Source organism: Coregonus clupeaformis, chromosome 19, assembly GCF_020615455.1.
Source record: "Coregonus clupeaformis isolate EN_2021a chromosome 19, ASM2061545v1, whole genome shotgun sequence".
In the NCBI taxonomy this organism is placed as follows: domain Eukaryota; kingdom Metazoa; phylum Chordata; class Actinopteri; order Salmoniformes; family Salmonidae; genus Coregonus; species Coregonus clupeaformis.
This window is the reverse complement of record NC_059210.1, coordinates 53,826,692-53,853,661: the sequence shown is the minus strand read 5'-3', so window position 1 is coordinate 53,853,661 and position 26,970 is coordinate 53,826,692. Positions and strand designations below refer to the sequence as shown.

Below are 26,970 nucleotides of genomic sequence, written 5' to 3'. Positions count from 1 at the left end.
ACATTGTATGATTTTTAAGTAATTCATTTGCATTTTATTGCATGACATAAGTATTTGACACATCAGAAAAGCAGAACTTAATATTTGGTACAGAAACCTTTGTTTGCAATTACAGAGATCATATGTTTCCTGTAGGTCGTGACCAGGTTTGCACACACTGCAGCAAGGATTTTGGCCCACTCCTCCATACAGACCTTCTCCAGATCCTTCAGGTTTCGGGGCTGTCGCTGGGCAATACGGACTTTCAGCTCCCTCCAAAGATTTTCTATTGGGTTCAGGTCTGGAGACTGGCTAGGCCACTCCAGGACCTTGAGATGCTTCTTACGGAGCCACTCCTTAGTTGCCCTGGCTGTATGTTTCGGGTCGTTGTCATGCTGGAAGACCCAGCCACGACCCATCTTCAATGCTCTTACTGAGGGAAGGAGGTTGTTGGCCAAGATCTCGCGATACATGGCCCCATCCATCCTCCCCTCAATACGGTGCAGTCGTCCTGTCCCCTTTGCAGAAAAGCATCCCCAAAGAATGATGTTTCCACCTCCATGCTTCACAGTTGGGATGGTGTTCTTGGGGTTGTACTCATCCTTCTTCTTCCTCCAAACACGGCGAGTGGAGTTTAGACCAAAAAGCTCTATTTTTGTCTCATCAGACCACATGACCTTCTCCCATTCCTCCTCTGGATCATCCAGATGTCATTGGCAAACTTCAGACGGGCCTGGACAAGCGCTGGCTTGAGCAGGGGGACCTTGTGTGCGTTGCAGGATTTTAATCCATGACGGCGTAGTGTGTTACTAATGGTTTTCTTTGAGACTGTGGTCCCAGCTCTCTTCAGGTCATTGACCAGGTCCTGCCGTGTAGTTCTGGGCTGATCCCTCACCTTCCTCATGATCATTGATGCCCCACGAGGTGAGATCTTGCATGGAGCCCCAGACCGAGGGTGATTGACCGTCATCTTGAACTTCTTCCATTTTCTAATAATTGCGCCAACAGTTGTTGCCTTCTCACCAAGCTGCTTGCCTATTGTCCTGTAGCCCATCCCAGCCTTGTGCAGGTCTACAATTTTATCCCTGATGTCCTTACACAGCCCTCTGGTCTTGGCCATTGTGGAGAGGTTGGAGTCTGTTTGATTGAGTGTGTGGACAGTTGTCTTTTATACAGGTAACGAGTTCAAACAGGTGCAGTTAATACAGGTAATGAGTGGAGAACAGGAGGGCTTCTTAAAGAAAAACTAACAGGTCTGTGAGAGCTGGAATTCTTACTGGTTGGTAGGTGATCAAATACTTATGTCATGCAATAAAATGCAAATTAATTACTTAAAGTTCATACAATGTGATTTTCTGGATTTTTGTTTTAGATTCCGTCTCTCACAGTTGAAGTGTACCTATGATAAAGATTACAGACCTCTACATGCTTTGTAAGTAGGAAAACCTGCAAAATCGGCAGTGTATCAAATACTTGTTCTCCCCACTGTAACTACCATCACCAAATACGTAAGGTATAGGATCCTAATTTTAAAGCTGTAAACAACATTAGTTAAGGGAGAGTTTAATATTACAATGACACAAAACTATGTTAATTGATCTAGCAAGTTGGTTACGTAAATAACTTAAGTCTACAGCAATTAGCTAGGTAAGAACAACTTTATCAACTAACACAAGGAATAAAACACCCAAAAGCTAACATTAGTTAGATAGCTAGCTTGACCAGGTTTTTAGAGAAAAGGTATTTGGCTAGACTAACGTTAGCTGACTAAATTGTGCCCAGATTCGGAAACTGCTAGCTAGTTAGCTCGTGTCAGTTTAGTTAGATTGCGTTAGATAATAAAGCTTCAGAATCTGGGCACAGCTGGCTAAAATGTAGTAGGTAGCTACTAGCTAGTGAACTATTTAGGTATATAGGATTAGCTAGCATCAACTAACACTGCTTGTTGCATTAGCAAATGTGGGCTAGCTAGGTTACCTAATGTTAGCTAGCATGCTAATTAGCTAATTATTCTAGCTAGCAAGCTAACAGTAGGCTTACCTCAATGTGTTTTTTTAGGTTCGAAGGCGAGTTCTTCAACGCTAGTATTTCCTGAACTTTTGGTAAACATAAGACATTTCATCCGGTAGGATGAATCCTTCATTCCGAGAAAATAAAACATTTATTTTAGATACAGCCAAGGGTGTTCCTCCTCATCAGGAGGTGGTGGTAGAGCGATGGATCAGTTGGTAGAGCATGGTGCTTGCAACGCCAGGGTTGTGGGTTCGATACTGGCCCACGGGGGGCCAGTATAAAAGGGAAAAAAAGAAATGTATGCACTCACTAACTGTAAGTCGCTCTGGATAAGAGCGTCTGCTAAATGACTAAAATGTCAAATGTAAATGTCGGACATGATTGTGCAAAGTGCTACTGAATGGATTGGGGTTTGCACTTTAGGACCCTTGGATTTGCCCAAACTGATGAGGATTGGATCAACTCTGCATGTCGTCGCCTGCTGCATTGCAAAACAAGTTCACCCATGAGTGTGCCGACTTGCGGATGTTGTTTGCATCTTTTTCCCAACATGATTCGTTTTTTTCTTCCAGCTTCAGATTGATTTGATTTTGTAGCAAGTAACGAAGGTGTCAGGGGAAATGTATCGGAGTAAAAGTATATATATTTTTTTATGTAGTGAAGTAAAAGTAAAAGTCGACAGAATTATAAATAGTAAAGTACAGATACCCAAAAAAACTACTTAAGTACAGTAACAAAATATTTCTACTTCGTTACTTTACACAACTGCTTAACACATTTTAGACGCTTTTCACTGACAGCCGCAGCTAGACATATTTCCACGCGCACTACCAAAATCGCGGGCTTCCCAAACACACTTGCGATTTGAAACAATCCACAGCAAAAAAAAACATTTTAAGAAGATAATGAGACTGGTGTTTTGCGGGTACTATTTAATGAACCTGTCAGTTGAGGACCTGTGAGGCGTCTGTTTCTCAAACTAGACACTAATGTATTTGTCCTCTTGCTCCTCTTTGTGTCAACAGTAGAAAAGGACCTTAATGCATCATAAAACAAACTTAGAGATATTTTCCTTTGTGAGAGAAAAAGCATTATTTCAATGACAGACACATCAGGGTTGCCAACAAGGTGGTGCTCCTCAAAATATAGTGTCTTACTTGTGGAAAGCGGAAAAAGTCCTGCTTTGGGAGTCGATATTTCTCAACCATCTGCTCAAATGACAATAAAATCTTATCAGCAAATAAATAATTTAGTCTGCATATGCCCTTATTAAGCCAAGTGTTAAAGCCAGCATCCAGCAATCCTGGTCCAAAATCTGGGTTGTTAAGAATCAGGGTAAGAGCAGAGGTTAGTTTGGACCTTCCCAAAAAACGTTGAACTGACCTCCATGCTTAGAGTGTGTTAAGTGTAATGGGATTACTGCAGTGATCTTTTACAGACTTGAAACTTATGAAAAATTAAAGATCCTGCAAGGGGTATTTTGAAAAAGAAGTCTCAATGTCTAACCAAATAGAGGAGTCATCATTTGTGATCATGTCAGAAATATAACACACCACTGATAAAACCTAATATTGGGCAGATCCAAGCCACCCATTGAAGCTGGCAGCTGCAATATTGCCATCTTAAGTCTTGGCTTGCGTTTACTCCATATGAAGGAACTTAACCAGCCATTTAAATATTGCATTACCTTATTGGAAAGTAAGACTGGGATCATTTGGATTGGGTAAAGTAGTCTAGGTAAAATGTTCATTTTCAAGAAGGATATTCTACCCAACCATGATATCGGAAGAGAGTTCCAGCGCTCCAGATCCTGTCTTATTGTATCAAACAAGGGAACAAAATTGGCTTTGTATATTTGCTGGAATTTAGGAGTTATGAATATACCCAGATACGTAAAACCTGAGGGAGACTATTTAAAAGGAAAGGGGGGAGAGGTAGTAGGTACAGAGCTAAGACTACCAAATGGCATAGCCTCTGATTTAGTTAAATTAATCTTGTAGCCTGAGAATTCACTGAATAATTCAATAATATTAACAAGAGATGTAATTGAAGTCTCGGGGCTAGAGATGAATATCAGAACATCATCAGCATACAAGCTTATTTTATGATGAATGTCACCAATGAGCGGACCCTGTATAGCAGGCGTTACGTGGTTCCATAGCGAGTGCAAATAGGAGAGGGGACAAAGGACGGCCCTGCCTGGTACCTCTGTGTGTGGAGAAGCTGTTTGACCTTAGCCCATTAGTAAGGACAGCAGCCTGAGGGTCATCATATAAAACCTTAACCCATTTTACAAAGTTGTCCCCTAGACCAAATTTAGTCAGAGCAAAGAATAGGTAGGACCTCTCCACACGGTCAAATGCTTTCTCAGCATCTAGGGAGAGCACAATACCATCCATAGCACTTTGTTGATAGGCTTTAATAACATTAAGAAGCTGCCTGACATTGTTACATGACTTACGGCCCTTAATGAAGCCACTTTGGTCCCCTTTCACAATTAGTGGCAACAAGTCCTCTAGTTGTGTGGCTAGGATTTTAGAAAGCAATTTTCTATCCACATTATTATTTTTATTTTTTTTATTATTATTTTTTTTGGTCATTTAGCAGACACTCTTATCCAGAGCGACTTACAGGAGCAATTAGGGTTAAGTGCCTTGCTCAAGGGCACATCGACAGATTTTTCACCTAGTCGGCTCTGGGATTAGAACCAGCGACCTTTCGGTTACTGGCACAACGCTCTTACCCACTAAGCTACCTGCTGCCCTCAGAAGGGCAATGGGTCTGTACGAGGAACAAGACTCTGGCCATTTTCCATTTTTGAGAATAAGTGATATGTTGGCTTCCCTCAGCGTTAGAGGGGGTGGTCATTTGAAAGTGAGTGGTTAAACATATCAAAGCAATGGCTCAAGGATCAGGCCATGGAACTCCTTATAGAACTCACTACAAAACCCGTCTGGTCCTGGGGCCCTACTATTTTGCAGATACTTCATTGCAAACATTATCTTTCCTTGGTGATAGGGGCATTAAGGAGAGACCTCTGTTCTTCAGAAATAGTAGGGAGCTCAATCTTAGAAAATAAGTCCTCCATTAGTTTGGGTGCATCATTTGTCAGTTCTGAGGCATAAAGATTTGCATAAAATGTCTTAAATGACTCATTTATCAATTGATTTTCATATAAATGGTTGCCATCAGAATCAGTAATAGTAGCAATTGACTGGGAGTCAGCTCTCTTTTTAGCTAGGTACGCCAAATATTTTCCTGGTTTATTGCCATGTTCATAAAGCTTTTGCCTGACAAATCTCATTTTCTTTTCAGCATCCTATGTTAGAGAGTCCAACGATCTAAGGACTGATATTTCCTTTAATAGGGCAGGAGTGGGAATTTTAATGTAGTCCTTCTCTTTAGTTCCTAATTCACCCTCTAACGTTTTTTGCTTTTCACGTTTTTTCCGCCTCTTAGTGGCTGAGTATGACATAATCAGACCCCTGGCATACGCTTTACAGGTTTCCCAAAGGAGTGAGGGATTATCTGTTGATTGAGAGTTAATAGAGAAAAATGCTTTAAACTCTGTAATAAAATATGACGTAAATGTATGGTCTTTAAGAATGGTTGTATTCATTCTCCAATGTCTTGATGGATTGGGTGCCCCTTTGAGTTTTATGTCCAGGATCACCTCAGCATGATCAGATATGACTATGCTTCCTATATTAGCAGATACGACAGACTGCAAAGACGTCCTGGGCATAAAAAAGTAATCTATTCTAGTCTGACATCCATGAGGTGCAGAGAAAAAGGTGAACTCTCTGTTGGAGGGATTAAAGGTTCTCCAAACATCAGCATACACCAAATCATCACAAATAGCTTTAAGTGACCTAGCTTGAGGAGAGGGTGAAGCTATGCCGCTGGGAAACTTGTCAATAAGGGGGTTCAACAAATAATTAAAATCTCCTCCAACCACTGCAGTGTCTGAGTTTCATTCTGAGAAGTCTAGAAATACGTTAGTGAGGAAATCAGGGGGGTGGGCAGTACCTTTTAATTATAACAAAACGACCAAATGTATCTTTCACACAATTCAACACCTTAAGTGTTAGGTTCTTTTTCACAAGAATTGCCACACTTCTACTTCTGGATGTAAATGATGAGAAAAACACTTGACCAAACCCTCCTTGTTGCAATTTCAGATGCTCCTTATCATCCGAATGAGTTTCTTGCAACAGAGCAATATCAATATTTTATTTTCTAAGAAAAGATAGTACCTTTTTCCTTTTAATGGGGTTATGGCTCCCTCTAATGTTCCATGTACATAAACTCAGTCTGTAACCTGCCATTACACTTTGACCAACCAATATGCAGACTGAATCCTACTGTAAAGATAGGGTGGTACCTTTCCCCATGTGTTGAACTCTCCCCATTCTCACCGAGCGTAAACAAACTATATGAACCCTGAACCCGAACTATACTACATCTGAAAAATAAACATGTAAAGATCCAAAAGGGGGTTTTCCCGCTAGCTAACATGCAGGGGATTCCAACTCTCCAATGTAGACTCTTAAGTCTGCATAACCACTCTATAGCCTCATCCTATATATATTTGAAAATGAAAATCAATAAAAGAAGATTGAGGCTCTTCCACCTAAAACCAAGCCTGGGCACCAATATAGATTCACACAGATCTCAGTCTGAGCTATGGTGGCAGTTACTTTAGCAAGAAAAAGTATACAAAATAAAAATATTACTGAACAAGAGCACTTGAGAACTCACATCACTGCTTCATGATCAGATTTGAATAAAAAAAGTTATCCAATGCTGCAAAAGCGCAGCGTAAAGTTATTTACCTGAGAGAGTCAATAAACGCAGCAGCCTCTTCAGGTGTGTAGAGCTTCTTAGGTGAACCGTTGACCATGATCTTCAATGTGGCCGGGTATAGCAGTGCGTAATCCATCTTCATTCTCTTGAGTCGAACCTTCACCTCATCAAACGCCTTGCGTCTTTGTACCACCGTCATGGAGTAATCATTGAAGAATGAGACCCTTGGACCTTGACGTTGAATACCATCAGATCCGATGCGTCTGGCCGCATCCATGACGCGCTGCTTGTCGGTGAAGTTGTGGAACTTTATAACCACTGGCCGCGGGCGCTGGTTGGGACCGGGTATCGGTGCCTGAGAGCGATGGGCTCTATCCAGCTTCACACGTCCAGCCTTAGTATCCATTTGAAGGTGTTTTATTTTTTAAAAATTTTTTCACCTTTATTTAACCAGGTAAGCCAGTTGAGAACAAGTTCTCATTTACAACTGCGACCTGGCCAAGATAAAGCAAAGCAGTGCGATAAAAACAACAACACAGAGTTACATATGGGGTAAACAAAACATAAAGTCAAAAATACAACAGAAAATATATATACAGTGTGTGTGAATGTAGTAAATTATGGAGGTATGGCAATAAATAGGCCATAGTGCAAAATAGTTACAATTTCGTATTAACACTGGAATGATAGATGTGCAAAAGATGATGTGCAAATAGAGATACTGGGGTGCAAATTAGCAAAATAAATAACAATATGGAGATGAGGTAGTTGGATGGGCTAATTACAGATGGGCTGTGTACAGGTGCAGTGATCGGTAAGCTGCTCTGACAACTGACGCCTAAAGTTAGTGAGGGAGATAAGAGTCTCCAGCTTCAGAGATCTTTGCAGTTTGTTCCAGTCATTGGCAGCAGAGAACTGGAAGGAATGGCGGCCAAAGGATGTGTTGACTTTGGGGATGACCAGTGAGATATACCTGCTGGAGCGCAGACTACGGGTGGGTGTTGCTATTACATTTACATTTACATTTTCGTCATTTAGCAGAAGATGACCAGTGAGCTAAGATGAGATGGGGATTTGCCTAGCAGTGATTTATAGATGACCTGGAGCCAGTGGGTTTGGCGACGAATATGTAGTGAGGGCCAGCCAACAAGAGCGTACAGGTCACAATGGTGGGTAGTCTATGGGGCTTTGGTGACAAAACGGATGGCACTGTGATAGACTACATCCAATTTGCTGAGTAGAGTGTTGGAGGCTATTTTGTAAATGACATCGCCGAAGTCAAGGATCGGTAGGATAGTCAGTTTTACGAGGGCATGTTTGGCAGCATGAGTGAAGGAGGCTTTGTTGCGAAATAGGAAGCCGATTCTAGATCTAACTTTTGATTGGAGATGCTTAATGTGAGTCTGGAAGGAGAGTTTACAGTCTAACCAGACACCTAGGTATTTGTAGTTGTCCACATACTCTAGGTCAGACCCGCCGAGAGTAGTGATTCTAGTCGGGTGGGCGGGTGAAAGCAGCGTTCGGTTGAAGAGCATGCATTTAGTTTTACTAGTGTTTAAGAGCAGTTGGAGGCTATGGAAGGAGTGTTGTATGGCGTTGAAGCTCGATTGGAGGTTTGTTAACACAGTCCAATGAAGGGCCAGATGTATCCAAAATGGTGTCGTCCGCATAGAGGTGGATCCGAGCGTCACCAGCAGCAAGAGCAACATCATTGATATACACAGAGAATAGAGTCGGCCAGAGAATGGAACCCTGTGGCACCCCCATAGAGACTGCCAGAGGTCCAGACAACAGGCCCTCCGATTTGACACAGTGAACTCTATCTGAGAAGTAGTTGGTGAACCAGGCGAGGCAGTCATTTTGAGAAACCAAGGCTATTTAGTCTGCCAATAAGAATGCGGTGGTTGACAGAGTCGAAAGCCTTGGCCAGGTCGATGAAGACGGCTGCGCAGTACTGTCTTTTATCGATCGCGGTTATAATATTGTTTAGGACCTTGAGCGTGGCTGAGGTGCACCCATGACCAGCTCGGACACCGGATTGCATAGCGGAGAAGGTACAGTGGGATTTGAAATGGTCGGTGATCTGTTTGTTAACTTGGCTTTCAAAAACTTTTGAAGGGCAGGGCAGGGCAGGATGGATATAGGTCTGTAACAGTTTGGAGTGTCACCCCCTTTGAAGAGGGGGATGACCGCGGCAGCTTTCCAATCTCTGGGGAACTCAGACGTTACGAAAGAGAGGCTAGTAACAGGGGTTGCGACAATTTCGGCGGCTAATTTTAGAAAGAAAGGGTCCAGATTGTCTAGCCCAGCTGATTTTTAGGGGTCCAGATTTTTCTGCTCTTTCAGAACATCAGGGGGGGGGGGCATGGGCAAATTGCAGCGGAGGGTGCAGAGCTGGTGGCCGGGGTAGTGGTAGCCAGGTGGAAAGCATGGCTTGTTGAAATTCTCGATTATTGTAGATTTATCGGTGGTGACAGTGTTTCCTAGCCTCAGTGCAGTGGGCAGTTGGGAGGAGGTGCTCTTATTCTCCATGGACTTTACAGTGTCCCAAAACTTGTTGGAGTTAGTGCTACAGGATGCACATTTCTGTTTGAAAAAGCTAGCCTTTGCTTTCCTAACTGATTGTGTATATTGGTTCCTGACTTCCCTGAAAAGTTGCATATCGCGGGGGCTGTTCGATGCTAATGCAGTACACCACAGGATGTTTTTGTGCTGGTCAAGGGCAGTCAAGTCTGAGGAGAACCAGGGGCTATATCTGTTCTTAGTTCTGAATTTTTTGAAGGTTGGCCTTGGTGTTAAGCATATCCCAGTTTAGGTCACCAAGCAGTACGAACTCTGAGGATAGATGGGGGGCAATCAGTTCACATATGGTGTCCAGGGCACAGCTCGGGCTGAGGGGGGTCTGTAGCAAGCGGCAACAGTGAGAGACTTATTTCTTGAAAGGTGAATTTTTAGAAGTAGAAGTTGTAACTGTTTGGGCACAGACCTGGATAGTATGATAGAGCTCTGCAGGCTATCTCTACAGTAGATTGCAACCCCAATCTAAGGCAGGTTGAGCTGGGCTGGGGGCTCTACAGTGAAATAGTACAATAAGAAATAACCGAAACAGCAATAAGCAAGGCATATTTACATGAGAGAGAGGCGTAAAGCAATCACAGGTGTTATTCGAGAGAGCTAAGACAACAGCTGGTAATGGCGACAAAGTTTGGGCTGAGGCTAAACATAAACAGGATGCGGTACCGTATAAAGGAACAGTCCAGCAGGCATCAGCTGTATAGCTGAGTTATCATAAGGTCCGGTGAACAGCAATAGGAGAGTTCGGAGGTAGTTCGGGGGCTGCTACAGCACTGGCGAGCAAGAGGCCCGGCCTGCGTGTGCTAGCGGGCCGGGGCTAGCAGATGGATCTTCGTGGTCGACGTCGTAACGGGAAGCCTGTTGAAACCACATCAGACGATTTCGTCGGCAAACCAGTCATGTTGGATTGGCGGGGCTCCATGTCAACACTAGGAGGTCCCGTCCGGTTGACAGAGAGGTAGATAGCCGGGAGATGGGCCTGGCTCGAGGCTAGCTCAAGGCTAACTGGTGCTTGCTAAGGGGCAATGGTAATTAGCCAACGACAACAGCCATTTGGTTGCAGCTAGCTGGTTGCGATGATCCGGCGCTAGGGTCCAGTGATTCCGGCAGAAAATCCGATATGCTCTGGGTCGATAGCACGCTGTGGAGACTGGCCGACAAATTGTCCAGGCTAGAGCTAGAGCTGCCTGGTGGGTAGTGCAGGCCACGGACAATGGTGAAGACGCTAACGGTGGCTAATAGCAAGTAGCCATTCGGTTGCAGCTAGACTCGTTTCAGCTTAAGGTTCTTGATAAAAGTTACAAAGAAATCCTTTCCACGTTGGGTGAGGCGGGTTGCAGGAAAGTATATTTAGTTAAAGAATGAAAAGTAAAATTGAGAAATATATACAAAATAGACAAAAAACAAAACAAACTGGCTATTTACACAAGGACAGAAAAAAACACGACCGCACTGCTACGCCATCTTGAATCACCAGGCCCATTGTGCCTGGATCCGCAATGGCGGCGTTAGCTTTGCTAACATTAGTTAGCTCCTCCTGCACATCTACAGGGGTGGTGGTTTTGGTCGAGTTCTAAGTAGGTCCTCTGTAGCTCAATTGGTAGAGCATGGCGCTTGTAACGCCAGGGTAGTGGGTTCGATCCCCGGGACCACCCATACGTAAAAATGTATGCACACATGACTGTAAGTCGCTTTGGATAAAAGCGTCTGCTAAATGGCATATTATTATATTATTAGAAATAGCCATCAAGACTCATTGTAGGGTAACTTATTTAGCCAATTCTATCACTTTTTCAAACTAGAAAATGAATATAAAGAGAGAAATTAACGAATACCACGGGAGCTCGCTGAAACATGGTGTTCTCTCTACGGCGCCCCTCCTCTTTTTAATAGAGGCCATCACTCTGTTTTCTCGCTCAATTGCATAGCCCATAGAAATGTTGCGCAATATGAGCTCATGGGCTCTCATTAAGTGTTTAATTAGATGTTTAATTACATTTGCATTGATGTCAGAGTGATTAGAGGGACAATAGAGTGCTGAGTACCAGGCAGTTAGCAAGTTTGGTAGCTACTAATGACCATCAGCATCATTAGAGCTTCGAGAAGCCTAATTACCGTGACTAAACGGTCACGTGAAATTTGACTGCCGTCATGACTCGTGACCCCCGGTGTGGCGGTAATACAGTCACCATAACAGCCCTAGGCAAGACCGAGTCAAGACCGAGACCGGGAGGGGGACAAGGGGTACGAGACAGTGTCAAGACCAGAAAAATGTGAGTCCAATTCAAGACCATGATTGTAATTTTGTCAATTCTCCACCATAATAACAGTTCAAAATGTCCAGTATTTCTGAGTTCATATTTCTAAAGAACAGAATGGTGAAAACATGCATGCTGGGGGCAAATAGAGACAATCTACACATTATTACTAACCCAAACACAGTGGGGAACAATGAGAGCCTGCTACGCCTTCAGAGAAGGGCTGACGATAAAAAATATATATATATAATAACAATAATAATTATACTTATTATTCTTTTCAATGATGTTCTGATTTATTCTCAGAACATCATTGAAGAGAAAAAAAGATCCAATCAAGATTTTTCTTTCTTTCGTCTTTGGACATAAACCTAGCTAGCTAAGTCAGCCATTGGCTAGGCCATCAGAAGCCAGATAGAAGGCATCTGCCATTCAACTGTATTAGGGGACATTTTGGGGATGACAGTGGAATCAACCAATCACATTTTGACTTGTAATGGGTGGGACCGTTGTCACAAAAAACGTATGGAAACGTCTGCCTTCTCAAAGGCTAACAGGTCACTGCACAATAGCGAGCAGTATAGTTTTCCCACGGTCTAGCTAGTTATATTTTGTTGTAGGCTAGTTTGCAGTGGCTGCAGCAGCTGTTATCAAACTCAAATAAAATAAAATGTATTGGTCACATACACATGGTTAGCAGATGTTATTGCGAGTGTAGCGAAATGCTTGTGCTTCTAGTTCCGACAGTGCAGCAATATCTAACAAGTAATATCTAACAGTTCCACAACATATACCTAATTCACACAAATCTAAGTAAAGGAATGGAATAAGAATATATAAATATATGGATGAGCAATGTCATTGTCAGAGCGGCATAGGCTAAGATTCAAAAGATAGTATAGAATACAGTATATACAGTTTACATACACTGAGGTTGGAGTCATTAAAACTCGTTTTTCAACCACTCCACAAATGTCTTGTTAACAAACTATAGTTTTGACAAGTCGGTTAGGACATCTACTTTGTGCATGACACAATTTTTCCAACAATTGTTTACAGACAGATTATTTCCCTTATAATTCACTGTATCACAATTCCAGTGGGTCAGAAGTTTACATACACTAAGTTGACTGTGCCTTTAAACAGCTTAAATTCCAGAAAATGATGTCATGGCTTTAGAAGCTTCTGATAGGCTAATTGACATCATTTGAGTCAATTGGAGGTGTACCTGTGGATGTATTTCAAGGCCTACCTTCAAACTCAGTGCATCTTTGCTTGACATCATGGGAAAATCAAAATAAATCAGCCAAGACCTCAGAAAAATAATTGTAGACACCGCGATGCAGTGCCTTAGATCGCTGCGCCACTCGAGAGGCCTAGCCTGATCAACTCTATGCGAAGGAGATGTCGCGCTGCGTGAAGCAAATGGTGGTCACACCAGATACTGAATGGTTTTCTGATCCAAGCCCCTACCTTTATTTTTTTTAAGTATCTGTGACCAACAGATACATACACTACCAGTCAAAAGTTTGGACACACCTACTCATTCAAGGGTTTTTCTTTATTTTTACTATTTTTTACATTGTATAATAAAAGTGAAGACATCAAAACTATGAAATAACACATATGGAATCATGTATTAATCAAAAAAGTGTTAAACAAATCAAAATATATTTTATATTTGAGATTCTTCAAATAGCCACCCTTTGCCTTGATGACAGCTTTGCACACTCTTGGCAATCTCTCAACCAGCTTCATGAGGTAGTCACCTGGAATGCGTCTCAATTAACAGGTGTGTCTTTTTAAAAGTTAATTTGTGGAATTTCTTTCCTTCTTAATGCGTTTGAGCCAATCAGTTGTGTTGTGGGGGGGTATACAGAAGATAGCCCTATTTGGTAAAAGACCAAGTCCATATTATGGCAAGAACAGCTCAAATAAGCAAAGAGAAACGACAGTCCATCATTACTTTAAGACATGAAGGTCAGTCAATATGGAACATTTCAACAGTTTCTTCAAGTGCAGTCGCAAAAACCATCAAGCGCTATGATGAAACTGGCTCTCATGAGGACCGCCACAGGTATGGTCCAGAGTTACCTCTGCTGTATAGGATAAATTCATTAGAGTTACCAGCCTCAGAAATTGCAGCCCAAATAAATGCTTCACAGAGTTCAAGTGACAGACACATCTCAACATCAACTATTCTTAGGGGACTGTGTGAATCAGGCCTTCATGGTCGAATTGCTGCAAAGAAACCACTACTACTAATAATAATAATAAAGGACACCAATAAGAAGAAGAGACCTGCTTGGGCCAAGAAACACAAGCAATGGACATTAGACCGGTGGAAATGTGTCCTTTGGTTTGGAGTCCAAATTTGAGATTTTTGGTTCCAACTGCTGTGTCTTTGTGAGACGCGGTGTGGGTGAACGGATGATCTCTGCATGTGTATTTCCCACCGTAAAGCATGGAGGAGGAGGTGTTATGGTGTGGGGGTGCTTTGCTGGTGACACGATCTGTGATTTATTCAAGGCACACTTAACCAGCATGGCTACCACAGCATTCTGCAGCGATACGCCATCCCATCTGGTTTGGGCTTAGTGGGACTATCATTTGTTTTTCAACAGGACAATGATCCAACACACCTCCAGGCTGTGTAAGGGCTATTTTACCAAGAAGGAGAGTGATGGAGTGCTGCATCAGATGACCTGGCCTCCATAATCCCCCGACCTCAACCCAATTAAGATGGTTTGTGATGAGTCGGACGGCAGAGTGAAGGAAAAGCAGCCAACAAGTGCTCAGCATATGTGGGAACTCCTTCAAGACTGTTGGAAAAGCATTCCAGGTGAAGCTGGTTGAGAGAATGCCAAGAGTGTGCAAAGCTGTCATCAAGGCAAAGTGTGGCTATTTGAATATACAATATTTTTATTTGTTTAACACTTTTTTGGTTACTACATGATTCCATATGTGTTATTTCATAGTTTTGGTGTCTTCACTATTATTCTACAATGTAGAAAATAGTAAAAATAAAGAAAAACCCTTGAATTAGTAGGTGTGTCCAAACTTTTGACTGGTACTGTGTCTGTATTCCTTGTAATGTGAAATGCATAGATTAGGGCCTAATGAATTTATTTCAATTGACTGATTTCCATAAATGAACTGTAACTCAGTAACATCTTTGAAATTGTTGCATGTTGCATTTATATTTTTGTTCAGTGTAGAAACACCGGATTTGTCAGGTTAAAAATATAATAATATTTTATAATTATGAAATGTTGACAAATATTAATAACATTCCACCCATGAGGCCAAAGTGGGTGCTTTTGGTCATTGACTGCAGGAAAGGGTTGTTTCAAATGGTCATCACCTGGTGAGTGGAACTATGTTTTTTGTAATAATAATGTTTACATGTTTTGTTTTAGCTCAATCTGATTGCCTATGCCCCTGATGCAAACAGCGCATGATGACGGAATTGTACATCACAAATAGCCTACTAACCAACTTTTTCAATACCTGGTTTGCACACCTATTGTTGCCTTAATTAGCATTTATTGGTAGATATCATAAGTTAAAACGTCTTTCCTACCTACCGGTTACCGATGACATTCATCTGTGAGCTGCTCCATGCAAAAACCAGTTGAGTGCTGCATGCTCTTGCTACCTGCAGATGATATTCCGTTGAAACTAGGCTAGGCTATGTGTGTGGCACGCATGTGAATATATTTTACGTGCTGTGCGATTGTGTAGGCTACTTTGTGCACGATTTCACTATTGTACTACATCATTGATAAATCGTATACATCCACTACACTACTTTGATACGCATCAGTGGGGAGTAATAAGTGAATATACGCAATGCCTATTGAAAAAAAGTGGGTGTACGGCATACCTGCATATAGCCTCCATCACACCACTGGCCCTTTGTGTTTTACAAAAAGTGCGCTCATCTACATGAGTGCGCTGGTATTATTACCGTTGCTGTACTTTCAGCATCACGAACCTGTCACACACTGAAGGCCTAGGTCCAATAGGTGTATATATACAGGAGTGTATATATTTGGCCTGGAGAAGCGGTTTTATGCGCTTATTGAATGGAAGCTGATTTTCTACTCCGCTGGTCTCGGGAAGAAATTACGAGTCACTCAAAATGTGGTCTCGAGTACTACAACACTGGTTTAAACGCCCCACCAGCACCTTGAGGTATGTTTATTCAGAGATTCATATATAATGACGAGATGCTCATGTCTCCGCCCTAACAATGGGAGTCGTTGTCCCAAAGCTTAGGTCCAAAATAAGGCCATGGAAACGCATTAGGCTTATTTTAGAAAGATTTTGGTGAATGTGAAACCTCTCTCTTCGCCTCTTCCTCTCTGGTGTATTCCGTTTAGTGGGTGGGGTGGGGTGTGGCTTGAAGCGGAAGTGGCGTTGTTTAAAGGGCAGTGGTACGTTTTGAACCTGATCCCACAACCTTACACCTCCCCGTTTTTTAAGTGGTCGTTTAGAACCTTCTCCATTTAATTGAACGTTGTATTACTTGTTTTCGTACGCAGCCCTGAGCTTGTGTGACCTTTCCTGATATTTTACCATTTGAATTTAAAGTATATTTAGCAAAGTAAACAGATAACGGATCTTCCCGACTATACCTCTATCCTCTATCATGAGAGCATCTGACCAATTAATTATACCATGTACATCTTGGTGCAACATTATAAGTAGAAGATTCGATCTTGCATTATGCACAATAATGTAAAAGACCATCCTTACAGTCATTTTACAACCTCAATCTATCATACCAATTGGATTGATGGAATAAAGCTGATGATGAACACTTTTAACCAGTGCTCTGTAACTTTAGTGAATTTACAACTGTAACTATTTTGTATCATTTGCAAAGTATGTAAATGTATGCACTCACTACTGTAGGTCGCTCTGTACAGGCCCCGTGTAGCTCAGTTTGTAGAGCATGGCGTTTGCAACGCCAGGGTTGTGGGTTCGTTTCCCACGGGGGGCCAGTATGATATAACAAATGTATGCACTCACTAAACTGTAAGTCGCTCTGGATAAGAGCGTCTGCTAAATGACTAAAATGTAATGTAAATGTATAAGAGCGTCTGTCAAATGTAAATATTATTATGGCATTTGATGGGTGCGAGGGGATTATAACCTATCACACAAAATATACAGTCAACTTGGCTCACGGGATGTGGAAAGAGCAAGTTTGTAATATGTTTCATTTAACAACATTGCGAGAGAGGGAAATGCTGCCTGTCTTTAGCCTACTCGATATTATTTACATTATGTGATCATTTTTCATGCATTTGCAACATTGTTGTGATTGTGAGCATTTTACCCAGAGTACACCGGGAAACGGACAGAGGAACATGGCGCAGGGTCGGTGAGGAGGACGCTGAGCAATTGAGGGTTATATTCCGTCGATATTTCTGAGATCATGCTGAAATCCTAAAATGAGAGTGTGAAATGGTCTCACTTCCGAAGTCTTGGATATCTACCACTGCCCCTTTGATGAATAATAGGAAAACGCCTCTCAGGAATACCTGCAATTGCATTCATAAACATTTCTTTAGGACTTACAACCCCTGAGCATTGTTTTTGATTCACAAACGTCACATTTTCATCTGATTATTACATTGGAAAATGGCTGAGAGAAATAAAAGGAATATAGAGGTCCCACAAGGAGTTGATAGACTTCGAGTGGAGCATAAAAAGGTAAAACAAATAACGAATTAGCTTGCTACTGTAGCAACCTGGCTAGCGTGAGCTGTGTGTGTTGACAATGCACGCGGTCGACTGTAGAATTTTGCTAATCTTTTTGCACTTTCATGAGATGAGACATAAATGCATTCTCTTTCAGCAGGTTGCATATTCATTTATGCGCGTGTGGCCTCTTCGACAGATCATTTATCGTGGAAACTTTCTAAACCTTTTTTCTAGAAGCTTCCTTGAGCCAGCGGTCACATGTTGCTTGTTCTTGTTTATTTCAGCGTGGATCCTGGCCAAGCCATGTTGTGGAACCGTCGAGTATGCATCCAGTTTTTCAATTGCTCTGATGTTGACCCATGTTTAATTATATTTTTCAGCAAGTACAATTCATGAAAAATAAACAAATGAACCATGCACGTAACTATACACACACGCATTTCCTTGTGCGGCCGGCCTACTGCCGAATAAAAATGGACCTAGATTCAACATACATAACTAACTAGTTTCATTTTATCTAAATGTAAAGAGAATATCAATCCAAAGTGTAGGGCATTGATGACTGATGGGATGTTTAATAAAAGGCATTAGCTGGCAATGCAAATGCATTACAGGACAACAGTAAATAGACAGCTAGCTAGTCAGTTGGGAAAGTCTTGTTGTGTTACATTAGAATTGGAGTCATACAGTATGCAATGAAGGAGCGTGGAACTTTACGCTTTCTTTCAAATAGAAACATAGGCCTAATGTGTTGAGGAGACATGCTTGGTTCAATCTCTGTCATGTTAAATAAAGAATTGTGCTATGGCACGTTCCATAGCCCACAGCATGTTTCATAACTCTACCCAAAGTGTAGTACTGTAGTAGGCTACTTCCTAGTATGACATCCATAGCAAAGTATGCAGATGCCCCTTCCTGCCCCCAGGCTGGTGCTCCTGTTTATGTAAGTATAGACTGTGAGGTTCAGAAAAACGTTTGATCCTTTTTACGTTTTGATACAGTTCATCTTTGACAGCTGTTTAACCAAAACACTAAACTTCCCGATAATTTGCTTCCGTGTTGTTTTCCCCCAGTGAGTAAGTGTAAACAACTGGAAAATGGAGGGGGTCTTCTGACCGTTTTTTAGGAAGAATAGAAATGCAAAGTTTGACCTAAATAATTGTCACTCTGTCAACAACAGGTGGTGCAAGGCTGCGAAGGTCAGATCCAGCACTGGTGAGTTTGTGTAGTAATTCCACGTAGTGACTATGGCATAGGAGTCAGACACTACCGCTCATACACACAGCATCTCGTGAGTTATGGTGCTGCTGTGCTTCTAGATTACATTACTAGTTACACCCCGAGTCACTCACCACTTCCTTGATAGTACATAGATAGATAGGCTAAACATAAGATCTGTGTGTTCTTTCAGGCATAACCAGTATACCAGGAAGGGCATGTGTAACATTTTGTGTGTGTGCCAGTATTGAACTGAAATAAAAACAACTTTGGACTTTCAGGGAGATGGTAAAAGGCGACTATGAAGCCCTCGAGGATCGACTCAAAACTCTTCCAGATCAGGTGTCCTATGACATCATGGTACGTTCCACCTCTCTTATCAAATTAAAGTTTATTGGTGGTGTACACAGATTTGCAGATGTTATTGCAGGAGCAATATATATATATATATATATATATATATATATATATATATATATATATAGTGCATTCGGAAAGTATTCAGACCCCTGCACTTTTTCCGCATTTTGTTAAATTACATTTTTTCTTCATCAATCTACACACAATACCCCATAATGACAAAGCAAAAACAGGTTTAGAATTTTTTTCAAATGTCTAAAAAATAAAAAACAGATACCTTATTTACATAAGTATTCAGACCCTTTGCGATGAGACTCAAAATTGAGCTCAGGTGCATCCTGTTTCCATTGATCATCTTTGATGTTTCTACAACTTGATTGGAGTCCATCTGTGGTAAATTCAATTGATTGGACATGATTTGGAAAGGCATACACCTGTCTATATAAGGTCCCACAGTTGACAGTGCATGTCAGAGCAAAAACCAAGCCAAGAGGTCGAAGGAATTGTCCATAGAGCTCTGAGACAGGATTGTGTCGAGGCACAGATCTGGGGAAGGGTACCAAAAAATGTCAGCAGCATTGAAGGACAACCATCGCTGCAGCACTCCACCATTCAGGCCTTTATGGTAGAGTGGCCAGACGGAAGCTGCTCCTCAGTAGTAAGGCACATGACAGCCCGCTTGGAGTTCCCAAAAGGCACCTAAAGGACTCTCAGACCATGAGAAACAAGATTCTCTGGTCTGATGAAACCAAGATTGAACTCTTTGGCCTGAATGCCAAGCGTCACGTCTGGGGGAAACCAGGCACCGCTCATCACCTGGCCAATGGTGGTGGCAGCATCATGCTGTGGGGATGTTTTTCAGTGGCAGGGACTGGGAGACTAGTAAGGATCGAGGGAAATATGAACGGCGCAAAGTACAGAGAGATCCTTGATGAAAACCTGCTCCAGAGTGCTCAGGACCTCAGATTGGGATGAAGGTTCACCTTCCAACAGGACATCGACCCTAAGCACACAGCCAAGACAACGCAGGAGTGGCTTCGGGACAAGTCTCTGAATGTCCTTGAGTGGCCTAGCCAGAGCCCAGACTTGACCTGATCGAACATCTCTGGAGAGACCTGAAAATAGCTGTGCAGTGACGCTCCCCATCCAACCTGACAGAGCTTGAGAGGATCTGCAGAGAAGAATGGGAGAAACTCCCCAAATACAGGTGTGCCGAGCTTGTAGTGTCATACCCAAGAAGACTCGAGGCTGTAATCGCTGCCAAAGGTGCTTCAACAAAGTACTGAGTAAAGGGTCTGAATACTTATGTAAATAATGCTACAAACTTCTTCCATTTAAGAATGATGGAGGCCACTGTGTTCTTGGGGACCTTCAATGCTGCAGAAATGTTTTGGTACCCTTCCCCAGATCTGTGCTTTGACACAATCCTGTCTTGGAGCTCTACGGACAATTCCTTTGACTGTCAACTGTGGGACCTTATATAGACAGGTGTGTGCCTTTCCAAATCATGTCCAATCAATTGAATTTACCACAGGTGGACTCCAATCAAGTTGTAGAAACTTCTCAAGGATGATCAATGGAAACAGGATGCACCTGAGCTCAATTTCGAGTATCATAGCAAAGGGTCTGAATACTTATTTACATAAGGTTTTTTTCAAATGTTTAAAAATAAGTTAGCAAAAATTTCATAACCTGTTTTCGCTTTGTCATTATCAGGTATTGTGTAGATTGATGAGTAAAAAATTAATTTAATGATTTTTAGAATAAGGCTGTAACATAACAAAATGTGGATAAAGAGAAGGGGTCTGAATACTTTCCAAAGACAGTAAGGACAGCATATGATCAGAAAAGGTGTGTACGGTAGTAGTTATATCGGATGAGCCATGAATAGAATACAGTGTATATATATTTTAACCGCGGCAGTAGCCTAGCGTTTAGGAGCGTTGGGCCAGTAACCGAAAGGTCGCTGGTTCAAATCCCTGAGCCGACTAGGTGAAAAGTCTGTGCCCTTGAGCAAGGCACTTAACCTTAATTGCTCCAGGGTCGCCGTCAATAATAGCTGAGGGTCTCTCAGGGGGAGTGGGAAATGCAAAAAATAAATGTCCAATTCACACTTGTACATGTGTGAAATAGGACAAATGTAAGTACCCATATAAAAAGTGGGTAAAACAGTCCAAACCTTTTTTTCGGCTGTAGGAAATAATACATTTACATTTAAGTCATTTAGCAGACGCTCTTATCCAGAGCGACTTACAAATTGGTGCATTCAACTTAGGATAGCCAGTGGGACAACCACCACTGGGGGAGGGGGGTGGGGTAGAAGGATTACTTTTATACTATTCCAGGTATTCCTTAAAGAGGTAGGGTTTCAAGTGTCTCCGGAAGGTGGTCAGTGACTCCGCTGTCCTGGCGTCGTGGGGGTGCTTGTTCCACCATTGGGGTGCCAGAGCAGCGAATAGCTTTGACTGGGCTGAGAGGTAGGGGGGCTAGCAGGCCAGAGGTGGATGAACGTAGTGCCCTCGTTTGGGTATAGGGTCTGATCAGAGCCTGAAGGTAAGGAGGTGCCGTTCCCCTCACAGCTCCGTAGGCAAGCACCATGGTTTTGTAGTAGATGCGAGCCTCAACTGGAAGCCAGTGGAGTGTCCGGAGGAGCGGGGTGACATGAGAGAACTTGGGGAGGTTGAACACCAGACGGGCTGCAGTGTTCTGGATAAGTTGTAAGGGTTTAATGGCACAGGCAGGGAGCCCAGCCAACAGTGAGTTGCAGTAATCCAGATGGGAGAGGACAAGTGCCTGTATTAGGACCTGGAGGTAATACTAGAAACTTTCTGAGTAAATAATGTAAGAAATAACACAAAAAAGTGAAATACTGCAAAGTTGGCTAGGCGCTAGAAAACAGAGTGACCATGTCCGTTGGCGCCATCTTATCCAGTCAAATGCAGTAAATGCACTGGGGAGTGAGTTTCCATAGCAGGTTCTTATTTACGGTTCATTGAATGAGGTGTGTCAACAGAGTTAATTCCCAGGCCATGCAACCTTACTATGAATTGTCCCCTCTTGATCTAGAGTGAAAACACAGAGCAGTTAATACAGCGAGATGGGTGCTTCTGAGATGTTTACATGTGGTGTGTTGTAGGGAAGGCCTTATCTTTGACTACCAGTTTCTATTGTCCTTTTCTTTCAGCTATTCAGTTTCACTTTTAGTTTGTAAAAAAATATGCAGAACCATGTTTAACTGCCCTAATATATATATATATATATATAGATATATATATTAATGTATAAAATACAATAAAAACGATTGAAAGTCAAGTTGAAACTTGAACTCGAAACTTGAATAATGCAGTAATAAAAAAACACCTATGACCCCCTAACCCCCCCCCCTTCCCAATGTTGATCTCCTTCCCCTCCTCTCTGCTGTAACAGGTGCCGTTTGGTCCTTTGGCCTTCATGCCTGGGAAGCTGGTCCATACCAATGAGATCACCGTGCTGCTGGGGGACAACTGGTTTGCAAAGTGCTCTGCCAAGCAGGCCCAGAAGCTCGTGGAGCACAGGAAGAAACGTGTGTTTGTTTTGGAAGCCATTTTTAATTTTTTCAGATACCATGGCACCTTGCCCAACTCTGACACTCACATAACTAATATTATGAAAATACTAGATAACTCCTCAATTGTAGGCCTATATATTGTTTAGCAATGTATACTAGTGATAATGCTTATTGAGAAAGATTGAGGTCATGTTTTGAATGTCTTCTCAACACTACCACGGTTCATCCAGCAGGGGGGGCTGTTGTCATAGATTTGCTGTCAGACAAACCGAGAAAGAGGTGATCCCTCAGCTCAAACTCAAAGTTGAATGGCTACTTTTTTTGTGAATACTTGGATTGTTAGAATGTTTGATCTATTCTTGCTGGTGGGCAATTGTCTATGAAAAATTACAACTGCATTAGCAAATAAGTAATAACACACAATCATCTTGGTCATAATTTGCAATACTGAAAGTTCATTTCTATTGAAAATGTGGAATTGTGTCCAGAATGTTTCACAGCGATAATGCCATTGGTTGGTTACTCAAATGGATTTTGGCCATCCTCTGCAATCATTTCGTCACAATAAGTCCAGCCTTAAATCCTCCTGTCCATTCCACTGCTGGCCTTTCTTACTAATGAAAAACATGAACATACATGGAAAAAAAGTGCATACATAAACACCCACGTAAGAGAACGTTGTTTCCCCTTCGCTCCCCTTTGGTATTCACTCTGCACCCGAAAAAGCTATTTAATATAGTGTCAAATGGGCCTAAATAACAATGTGTGATGATGATGGGAGCATTATTAGACTGGTGTTTACCTGAAGCGTGAATGTGCCATAACCTTCCCTGACCTTGCCCAGGCTGCTTTTACACAACTAAGTGCCATAATGCAAACATGGATGGCTGAGATCTTTCAAACAGCCCCGCTGTCAGGCCTTCCGCATTTGACCTTTCCCCAACGTTTCGGAGAAGTACGGCTTGAAGGCTCGCTGTCGCCATGGCAACGGGGCCCCTGCTGCCATTAGCGAACGGGGGTTTAATTGTTGTGAAGATTTAATGATCCGAAGTAGCACCGAGGGCGTGCGATATTATGAACTGTTTGTGTCATCATTTTCCCTTTTTTTGACTGCGTTCTGAGTTTAACCCCTTGCTGGCTGATTTTTCAGATTCCATCACACCATTTTTGCTCTTTGTTTTTTAGATGTAAATAGTGCGCTGGATGACTTGCACAAGACGAGGAAGAACTTTGAAGCCAGAGTTGGGTTCACAGAGGATCTAGAAAAACTCTCAGGCGTAAGTGTAATTACTGTGATAACAAAAAGCTTTTAGGATCCTTCAGCCAGCTTATCTGATAGACAAACTCCATGTGCGGAAAATCAATTTATATGATCAGATATTGTAAACACACACACACACTTATACCCTTCTCTCTTTCCTCAGGCTAAAGGGGACTATGTGGAAATCAGAGAAGAGGTTGGAAGTATTGAAGAAATTGTCAGCAAAGGAAAGCAGCGTGTGGCCCTTAAGCCCCACTCTAAGCCAAAGATGGAGGCTGTTGTGAAGATAGAGGAAGAAGAGGAGGTGGACGAAGAGGGCGGTGGAGAGGGAGATGGAGGGAGCAGGAGAGGAGTGCTGTCTGAGGAGGAGCTATGGGCCAGACTGGACGAGCTGGAAGTGCTGGAGGAGCAGGAAGAGGAGCGTCACAGGTAGAGTTACATACACACACACACACAAAATGCATAGATGTTCAAATTGAGGAGTAATTCAGCGCCACTCTATCCACCTTCACACCTGTGTTTCATTGCAAAATATAGCGAAGATTAGATTTATCTCGGCTTGATACTTTGTTTCTATTGTTTTCAGACGGTTTGACAGTGCAGACACCAATGGCAACGGCAACGACGACACAACATCCTCTTCCTCTGAGGAGGAGAAGGAGGGAGATAGCGGCAGCCATCATCGTGTCAATGGACATGATGAGAGGAGCAAAGGCAGGACGTCTGTGCCTCACAACGGTGACCAACTCAACGGTACAGCCCAGTCAACCAGGGACGGGGAGGAGGAGGAAGGCAACTGTTTGCCTACCATCTATTTCTCTCATACGGTGGAACCTAAGAAGGTCAGTGTGTATAAAGCGTATTAAACTCAATGCAGTCAACATGTAGTCCATTATGTTATTTGAGCTATGTAAATCAATGTACTACATCTCTGTCTGTCTCCCTCTGTTTCTCCAGGTGAGGATAAACACAGGGAAGAACACCATGTTGAAGTTCAGTGAGCTGAAAGAACAGAAGCAGCAAGCCAAGAGGAAAAAGAAGAACGGTACCAGCAACGGCCACTCTCACCACGGGCTCCACAACATCACCACGCCCACAGACCTCTACAGGTACACACACTACAGGCTACACATCAGTCATAAAATGTTTGGTTGGCATAAACCTTTAGGCAACATTTTGGATCAAATGTACAATTGGCTTATATGAAATGTTGTTTACTCTGAATGTTTCCAGATTTCTTTGTTCTGATTCAGTATGGTGTCTGTCTACTTACAGGTTCTGTGCTCCGATTGGGTATAATGGTTGACTGGGTCCATGTCTATTAACAAGTTCTGCGATCTGATTTGGTATAATGGCTGACTGGGTGTATGTTTGTGGCCTTTTGTCAGGTTGTTTGTGGATGTGAAGAACGGCGAGCCCATCCCCAGGAAGTCCATCCTGAAGTCCCGGAGCAGAGAGAGCAGTGTGTGTAGCGACACCAGCGAGAGCAGCGCTGCTGATTTCGAGGAGCGCCGGACGTTCGGACGCACTCTGAGCCATGACGAGAACACGTACAGCGACACCAGCGACGGCATCACGGAGGAGGACAGCCCCACCGGGGTCCCTCTGCACCCCACCAGCCGCTTCCAGGTAAACTCAGCTGGTCCTGACTTTTCAATACTCTGGCAATATTCTAATAATGTAAAGATCTTCAATTCAGTTCCAACAACTTTATTTGTCCCCTTAGGCCAATTCTTATTACGGCTACAGCAGCGCTTCAGACGCATACAACAAACCGGCACAGATACAATAAATAGAAAAGAAACATGAGAGATAATGATTTAAATGTACAGTGCAAAACATAAGATAATCAGTACAAAACATATACAAGAGACAGGGGTGATTAGTTCACATTGAACAGCAATGTCTTTGAACTTTGAATGTTAAATAAATGCATAGAGCAGGAGTGGTCTATGTCCTCCCAAGTTTACAGTGTCACATTAACCTCCATCTTATTCTTTGTCATTGATCCAGGCCTTTTCAGGCACAGTGGTTGAGAAGGAGCCCATTCCCTCGTCGATCCCTCAATTCACCATTGCTCTGCAAGCGCTGCCCACCATCCCAGAGAGGAAGCTGGAGGAGGTGGCCCCCGAAGCCCCCCAGGAGGCCCCCAAGAGGGTGTCCAAGTTCAAAGCTGCCCGGCTGCAGCAGAAGTGACCCAGCAGAGCCAGTCTCCAGGATCCACACTACTGGCTCCTTTTTTAACATTGATTTTCTACACCTACACTTTTTTGAGTCGGACAGACCGTGAACACACACTATGATCTGCCATGGCTCTTATTTTTTGCATCACTCGTCAAGCCTCACTTCTTCTCTTTGATAACGCTTTTCCTGTTAGTACACATGGTTTCTATTGCAATATGGCTATTCTGTAAGAGGCAGTACTCTGTAAGAGTAGCATAACATAGTTGAGAAGGCAACCCAACGCCCTCACGCTTAACCATTTACCTGCCTTGTATAATGGAACATTAAGCTTTTTAGCTATGAACCCCGTTCTTTATGAGTTAGTACTTCACTGCAATATGTATTTAAGTAAAGAGGTAGTTTATTTAGAACCCTCGTCCTCCAACATTATGGCACTACACTAGTCAACACTGCCTAGGTGCTCATTTTATGGTGGTTGGTCTTGTCAGTGTCTTGACTATACTCTGTGACAAGGCCAGTGGTTTACCACTCTATTAATTGTTTGATTCATGATTTTGCCTGCTATGCTAAGACGACATACTCTGCATCATTGAATTTATTTTTGCCTTTTCCTTTCTTAATTATTCTACACAGGGTCAGATGCTAACTACCCTGTATTGCCCCAATCCCCTTGTACCTGCCTATTGAATGTATGTCCACCTCTGTGACCAGCTTTATGTGAAAAATAAATATTGTTGTAAACTGGAATGAAAATAAAAGATTTTTGGACAAAGTCAAGTGTTACTCCCCTTTGGGTAGATTTTCTCAAACCTTATTTCCAATCCTCACTAAAGGACAAGACAGACCAACAGAAAAGTTGTCAGTGCACAGTAGAAAACCTGCTGTGTGTCAACTATTCAACATGTACAATTAAAAATGACTTGCCAACTATATTTTTGCACGCCCTCTTCAGATGGCTGCTGGGTCGGCCGGAAATTCTGCATCAGTGAACTCCATACTTCCGGATTCGCTGTAATTAATGTTGCACCTTGTGAGTTTGAAAGGCTATCAGTAGC

The 26,970-nt window shown here is 42.5% G+C and overlaps 1 protein-coding gene across 1 annotated transcript; it reads left to right on the top strand.

Annotated features, from left to right (window-relative positions):
• Positions 1–16,978: 16,978 nt before the first annotated feature.
• On the top strand, positions 16,979–26,688 carry LOC121532276 (unconventional prefoldin RPB5 interactor 1). Its single transcript, XM_041838122.2, has 10 exons — positions 16,979–17,354; positions 18,526–18,560; positions 18,845–18,923; positions 22,350–22,485; positions 23,656–23,747; positions 23,895–24,160; positions 24,318–24,573; positions 24,689–24,840; positions 25,120–25,360; positions 25,745–26,688. The coding sequence occupies exons 1-10, from the start codon at positions 17,283–17,285 to the stop codon at positions 25,925–25,927; spliced, it is 1,512 nt and encodes a 503-aa protein (XP_041694056.1). The 5' UTR covers positions 16,979–17,282; the 3' UTR covers positions 25,928–26,688.
• The last annotated feature ends 282 nt before the right edge of the window (positions 26,689–26,970 follow it).